The 7,722-nt window shown below is 29.7% G+C and overlaps 3 protein-coding genes across 9 annotated transcripts in view; 1 reads left to right on the top strand and 2 right to left on the bottom strand.

Moving 5' to 3' along the window:
• Positions 1–7,722, top strand: part of LOC116846861 (four and a half LIM domains protein 2) — a 642,247-nt gene that overhangs the window by 389,535 nt on the left and 244,990 nt on the right. The gene's annotated exons all lie outside the window — the stretch shown is intronic.
• The window catches only part of LOC116846898, a 10,605-nt gene that overhangs the window by 1,476 nt on the left and 1,407 nt on the right, over positions 1–7,722 (bottom strand). The gene's annotated exons all lie outside the window — the stretch shown is intronic.
• The window catches only part of LOC116846897, a 4,452-nt gene continuing 1,402 nt past the window's right edge, over positions 4,673–7,722 (bottom strand). The window contains exons 1-2 of one of the 3 annotated variants that reach the window (XM_032821295.1): positions 5,775–6,218; positions 4,675–5,308 (exon numbers count right to left, since the gene is read on the bottom strand). In XM_032821295.1, coding sequence (XP_032677186.1) covers positions 5,249–5,308; positions 5,775–6,038 — 324 coding nt within the window. In that variant the 5' untranslated portion in view covers positions 6,039–6,218 and the 3' untranslated portion in view covers positions 4,675–5,248. Of the gene's footprint in view, positions 6,219–7,722 lie in introns of those variants that run through there. The other 2 variants (XM_032821293.1, XM_032821294.1) reach the window with 2 other exon arrangements.

The raw sequence follows: 7,722 nt of genomic DNA on the forward strand, positions 1-7,722 counted from the left end.
AATATATTTACAAATGTTTGTGCATGTATCATAAGGTCAATCGTATTTGTATTCAGAAATATAACGTATTATACAAATTTGTTGGCAGCAGTAGAATACTTTGAGTAGTTGAAATAAATAAATAAATAAATATATATATATATATATATATATATTTATTTATTTATTTATTTATTTATTATAATATATAGTATATATTAATTTATTATATATATTTGTGTTCATATGTATATATAAAATCTACGGTATATCTTATAATAACATTTAGTGTTATAAATATTTTATAACTGAGATAAAATGTAGGATGCTAACGAATAATTTTCCTTGATTTTAATTTGCAATGTAACCAATACTTTCAAGACATTGTTTTAAATTAAGTCTTTGATAATTTTGGATTTGTATTATAATGATAACGTGAGGAAAATATTATATAAAAAATTATTATAGAATTTTATAGTCAATATTTCAAAAAGGGACGAGAAGTATAAAAAATATTTTCTGTGTGGATGAAACGTAATTTCACGAACGCTAGAATAATAAAAGATTTATAAGTGTTTTTGCGTGCGTCAGAAAGTATTAAAGGGAGAATTCTATATAACTGGTCGGAAAAGTTGACTATTTTTCCGCTTAAAATTCCGCTCAAATTCTTATTATAGGCATAATATAATCCTAAAATTTTAGAGTAGTAACCCATTTCGAATTTATATCGAATATTTGTGACACTAAATACACGTTTATACCTGCACCGCGCTTAAATACAGGAGCTGTTCGGCGCTTCTTGGCCGGATCCCTCCCGTTTCTCGACTTAATCCCTTTTGCGCAATAGACTTTAACCTTTCTCACTGGATGAGAGGTGCTTGAGAGAATATACACAGAATGTTAATAAGAATCTAAATGAAATTATCTGGCGACTAGCTCCAAAACACTTACATGCTGGCACTACAATAATAAAATAGCTGCTTATATTGCTGCTAGCATATTTAAGAAGGGTTATTCTGCAGTGCTAAAAACATGGATGTTTTGGAACTTAAAATTGTTTAGTAATGCAAAATTTACGCCGATTTATTGGACAGTAAGCGATTGAGTAGGCAGGAGCATCAAACTCCTAGCAGCACAAAGGAGGCTCAAATAGCTCGTAAACAGAAAAAAATTCCAGAAAACTAATTGTCGAGGAAACAGAGGCCCTATTATTTGGAGCTAGAATTGCAGAATAGTCAAAAACAGCCGTGGCTTTCCATAAACTGTTATTTATTTGCTTCGTTAACTTGAACGTTTTTCTCAGAACTACTTTTTCGCAACATGCGTACATCAAAACTCAAAAACTATTCAACCAATTACGTTGTGCTTGTACATTATTGCTATGCGTGCTTATGTATATGCGTGCATGTACATTATTACTTTTTTAATAAAATGAATCTGTATGTAATTAATTTTTATTTACTTAAACAACTTTTCTCAAACAATGAAAATGAAAATTTTCCGTAAAATTTGAACGTTTTCTTTTGAAATCGTTTATTTTCACTAAATTTCCAATTTTTTTTAACACATTCATGTTCATTCCTTGTGATTTTTATTAAAAGAGAACAAATCTTTTAGGATTATTATTGTAAAATTAAAACTAAGTTCGCTGGAATGCACACAAATTCACCTCGTCAAAAATGAGGCCTCCGACATAGACCTTTATTAACTATAAAAATATCCATTACTATTGCTCAAAGAAAATGTTTTCTAATTCTCTGAATGTGCATATAAATATACTAAAAGTTTCAAAAAGATTCATCGAACAGTTTTTTTTTAATCCCTAAAAACTGCCTATTTTTCGGCTCATTTAGATGGAGTTCTCGCCTTAACGATCTGATTTGACTTTGCAAATATAATAGATATTTCTGCTCGAGTAGAATTTCATAAATTTGTTTGATGCATATATCAAAAAGGCATATAATAGTTTATTTATATTAAAGCTTACATCTAGAAAGTATTGTCAAGTGGTCCTTAGAAATACGTGTGATACACAGAATCCACACATTCTACGGTAAAACCGCCTCTTTAATTTATAAAAATATGGAAAGAAAAGCTTATTCATCAGAATTGTTTTCCCTACAGAAGAGATCGATCAAAAATTCATAAATGTTCTGGCATGTATCAGGAAGTTTTACAACTATATGATATAACTATTTACGATGAAAACTACATATACATATGTATATACATGCATATATATGTATGATATATGAATATATATAAATATATATCACAATATAACAATACATAAATATATATAACATATAAATATAACATATAAATGCACATATAACATTGAATCTCTATATTTATTTATAATCTACTATATTTCTAAATTATCTTTATTGAATTAGTCGTAATAAAGAGATTTCCGATGCCGAAGTCGTGCAGCCAGATAATACTGTCAGCGACAATACATGATTTTGCAAATGAGGATATTTGATTTCATACACTTTCAGGTCACGAGACATATAGCTCGTACATAACTTGTAATGTATAACTTTGACTTTCTCTTGTTTAAAGTTAGTTCATTTCGCATTATGTCACGAGAATCTTACATGTCGTAGTATTCAGCTGCATTATATTTTAACGAATATGTTCATGCGTTTCGTTTGACGCAGCATTCTCGATATGGACCTCCTTACAATGAAAGACGTTTATGTGACACAATGAATATTTTATCAGCTCTTTATCCTCTCGCAAACGTGTCAACGTACACGTGTGAATATGTGTGTATATATATATGTAGGTGTCACTCCGTATTATTAAATATTATTAAATACTTATGAAAATATATTCACTATATTCAGTATAATACATAATAGACATTAGAGACGCGTTTTTCATGAAAGATGGCGCTGTTTTTTCCCAAAATTTTGTGTTTTGCAGGTTTTCTATAGTTTCTTAGTATATGATTAAAAATAACGGTCATAATATTTACCAGGATTATAATATCAGTATAAATGAATGTTACTGGATGAGTACCAATCGTAATAGTATCAACCAAACCTTAAAATATTGCAAAAATTTTGTTTTTTTACAAATTTTGTGGTTACATTATAAAATTTTTTGTTTTCTGTGCCATAATTATTACAAAAAAGTTATAAATAAATTTTACAAAAAAATTGTTATAAATAAACTTTAAAAAATTATAGACACAGTTGATTAAGGAGGCAACTCGATTTTGAGGTCGCACAAATTAGCACTTCTTACGAATCTTTTTTTCTGAAAATATGCAGGCGGCAAATCCCAATCTTTGTATGGTTATTAAGACGTACTTTGTTAAAACTTTCTAATTTTTACCAGCAGAAATAATATATGAAATCATAGTTATAATGACATGCGCGTAAGGTGTGGATTTTCATGATCACCACGATTGCGTGTCTCTCCAGGGTGAAACAAAAAAGCAAGTAAGAAAATTAATCTACAGACTTACTGCTATCGTCCGAAGTACGGAAATGCAAAACGAACTATATTTTCAATTTATTTAAAACGTATAAAAATAAAATTTAAAAAATGGACTCAAAATTGTATGTTTATACACTTTAAATTAATTGAAACTAGTTTGTTTGCGCGTATATCATTATAACTATGATTTAATATATTATTTCTGTCTGTAAAAATTAGAAAGTTTTAATAAAATATGTTTTAATAACTGTACTAAGTTTGGAATTTGTCACCCGCATAGTTTTGAAGAAAAAAATTCGTAAATTTGTTAATTTTTGAGACATTAAAATCGAGTTGGCCCCTTAAGCATAATACATGGTGATGTTCTAATACAACTTCCTTTAAATTTCCTCAACAATTCAAGCAACATCTCCAGGTTATATTCGGAAGTTGATCCCATTATTACAACTATTAGCCTTGTATGTTGGGTGAAATTTTAAAACTATATGACAAAAATTAAATATATATATACACATATACATATATATATATATATATATATATATATATATATATATATATATATACTTATATAATATTTTATCTTTACACCTATTTACAATCTACTACATTACTAAATTATCCTTATTGGAATAGTCGTAATAGAGCGATTTCCGATGCCTAAGTTGTACAGCCAAATGATCTTGTCAATGACAAATAATACACGATTTTGCAAATGACGAAATTTAATTTCGTACACTTCCGGATCACGAAATATATAGCTCATAAATAACTTGTGATGTATAACTTTGACTTTACATGTTTAAAGTTAGTCCATTTCGCATTACCTCACGAAAACCTTACATGTCGCAGTATTCACTCAGCTGCATTATATATTAGCGAATATATTCGTGCGTTTAGTTTGATGCAGAATTCTCGATGTGGTCTTCCCTACAATGAAAGACATTTATGTAAAACAATGAATATTCTATCAGCCCTTTATCCCATCGTAAAACATGTCAACGTACGCGTGTGAATATGTGTGTATATGTATATGTAGGTGTCAGTCCATATTATTAAATATTTTTAAATATTTATAAAAATATATTCACTATATTCAGTATAATACATAATAGACATTAAAGACGCGTCCAGTACTTTGAAAGGAAACAATTGAAAGGAAAAGGATGTAATTATGACTTCATATGCAAAGTTATGCAGAGTATGCTTTGGAAAGGAAATATTAAAAAATCAAAAACCAAAATATATTTATTAAAGTCTTTTATCTTGTAAATTGTTTATAATGTTGCGGCCGACGAATAGTGTGACGATACAATTATTCTTCAAGTAAATTGTTGCTTATACTGGGTTTGTTGTCCTTACTAGAAATATTTAAGTTCTCATCTGTCAGCCTCTAAATACATAATTAAATGCTGATTAAGAAAGAACACAGAATCACTCTCAACATCTCTGTATGGTCTACAAGATGCGAATTTATTCTTCTCATTAATGATAGGTACTTTGAAGTATGTTGTCCCTATTTCCGTAACGATCTCTTGCGCCTTACTTTCTGATTTGCAGGTCAAAACTAACGATTTTTCCTGCCTCAATAATGCTGTTACAACAGCCATTTTGTCATCCTTAAAATCTATGTCAAATCCTACAATTATATCTGGACTTAGATATGACTCAGTACGTCTATAATTTTTATATGTCATACCACAATAAACAAAAAAAAGATCTTTGTTTCCTGCGCGACAATTTTGACAAAGCCGTATAGCAGTTAAATCTTGTTCTAAGCATGGCTCTATCATTATAATATATAATGTTGAACCAGGAATCATTTGATGTAAGAAAGCTTCCCAAGCCAATAAACTATTTTGATCCGTGAAGGTTCCGGCTATAATGTGAATTACAAAGTCCGTAAATAACTTCAGATCGCATATATTTGCTCTTTGTATGTAAAACAATAACGTCAATGGTTTTGAGAGGCAATCAGTATATAAAAAATCAGCATAGTTCCATGTTTCGAAATTTCTATGACGTCCTAAACGACGTTGAATATGTGTTTTCATATCGCGCAAACTTAAATAATCTACAAGCTCTACCGATATTGTTATATCGTCTTCATTTGTTACGGTATTTTCGATATCTAGTTTTATACAAAGCCGTAGTTCCGCGCAGCTGTGCACATAAGGAATCGAGTTGTGCGTACAACACATGGTGACCGACATGCATGCGTTGCAAACGACACTCAGGTCATTCTGGCGATAGCATACACGACACGATTTTGCAAATAACAATATTTGCTCTTCATATCGTTCTAGATTGCGACCCAATTTATGCTTAACTCTTTCCAAATTAACCTTGTTAAATTCATTCCATTCCTTAAGAGTTATATTTTGGGTGTTGAATATTTCGACACTCAAGCTTACTACAGCCAGACAAAACTCTTGGTGTTCCACTCGATGCAATTCCAAGTGCTCTTGACAACAATAAGAGATCAAACGGCACCATTGACATACTTCCAGATTTGCTGAAATTTTGCAAAGATGACAGATGTACGGACTGAAAAAATTATTATAATTTACGATTGGGTCTCGTATTATGGATGGTTCAGGATTCAACATCACGCTTAGAACGGTATAACTTATATCGTTTAACAGAGAATGATATTTTATAATGTTAATTATAAAATAATATTATATAAATAAAACTTGTAATATTCTTGCTTGACACCGTACGAATGTAAATTAATTGTAGCTGGAATATGTATGTTGATCCTGCGACCGTTTGCGAAACACTAATATTATTATAACACTAATTGTAACACTAATAATATATTTACAAGTGTTTGTGCATGTATCATAAGGTCAATCGTATTTGTATTCAGAAATATAACGTATTATACAAATTTGTTGGCAGCAGTAGAATACTTTGAATAGTTGAAATAAATAAATAAAGAAATATATATATATATATATATTTATTTATTTATTAATTTATTATAATATATAATATATATTAATTTATTATACATATTTGTGTTCATATGTATATATAAAATCTACGGTATATCTTATAATAACATTTAGTGTTATAAATATTTTATAACTGAGATAAAATGTAGGACGCTAACGAATAATTTTCTTTGATTTTAATTTGCAATGTAACCAATACTTTCAAGACATTGTTTTAAATTAGGTCTTTGGTATGTAATTTTGGGTTTGTATTATAATGATAACGTGAGGAAAAAATTATATAAAAAATTATTATAGAATTTTATAGTCAATATGTCAAAAAGGGACGAGAAGTATAGAAAATATTTCTTGTGTGGATGAAACGTAATTTCACGAACGCTAAAATAATGAAAGATTTGTAAGTGTTTTTGCGTGCGTCAGAAAGTTGTTAAAGGGAGAATTCTATATAACTGGTCGGAAAAGTTGATTATTTTTCCGCTTAAAATTCCGCTCGAATTCTTATTATAGGGATAATATAATCCTAAATTTTTAGAGTAGTAACCCATTTCGAATTTATATCGAATATTTGTGACACTAAGTATACGTTTATACTTGCACCGCGCTTAAATACAGGAGCTGTTCGGCGCTTCTTGGCCGGATCCCTCCCGTTTCTCGACTTAATCCCTTTTGCACAATAGACTTTAACCTTTCTCACTGGATGAGAGGTGCTTGAGTGAATATACACAGAATGTTAATAAGAATCTAAATGAAATTATCTGGCGACTAGCTCCAAAACACTTACATGCTGGCACTAAAATAATAAAATAGCTGCTGATATTGCTGCTAGCATATTTAAGAAGGGTTATTCTGCAGTGCTAAAAACATGGATGTTTTGGAACTTAAAATTGTTTAGTAATGCAAAATTTACGCCGATTTATTGGACAGTAAGCGATTGAGTAGGCAGGAGCATCAAACTCCTAGCAGCACAAAGGAGGCTCAAATAGCTCGTAAACAGAAAAAAATTCCAGAAAACTAATTGTCGAGGAAACAGAGGCCCTATTATTTGGAGCTAGAATTGCAGAATAGTCAAAAACAGCCGTGACTTTCCATAAACTGTTATTTATTTGCTTCGTTAACTTGAACGTTTTTCTCAGAACTACTTTTTCGCAACTTGCGTACATCAAAACTCAAAAACTATTCAACCAATTACGTTGTGCTTGTACATTATTGCTATGCGTGTTTATGTATATGCGTGCATGTACATTATTACTTTTTTAATAAAATGAATCTATATGTAATTAATTTTTATTTACTTAAACAACTTTTCTCAAACAATGAAAATGAAAATTTTCCG

Source organism: Odontomachus brunneus, unplaced genomic scaffold, assembly GCF_010583005.1.
Source record: "Odontomachus brunneus isolate Ranch 3 - 2012 unplaced genomic scaffold, Obru_v1 Obru_scaffold_071, whole genome shotgun sequence".
NCBI lineage: Eukaryota > Metazoa > Arthropoda > Insecta > Hymenoptera > Formicidae > Odontomachus > Odontomachus brunneus.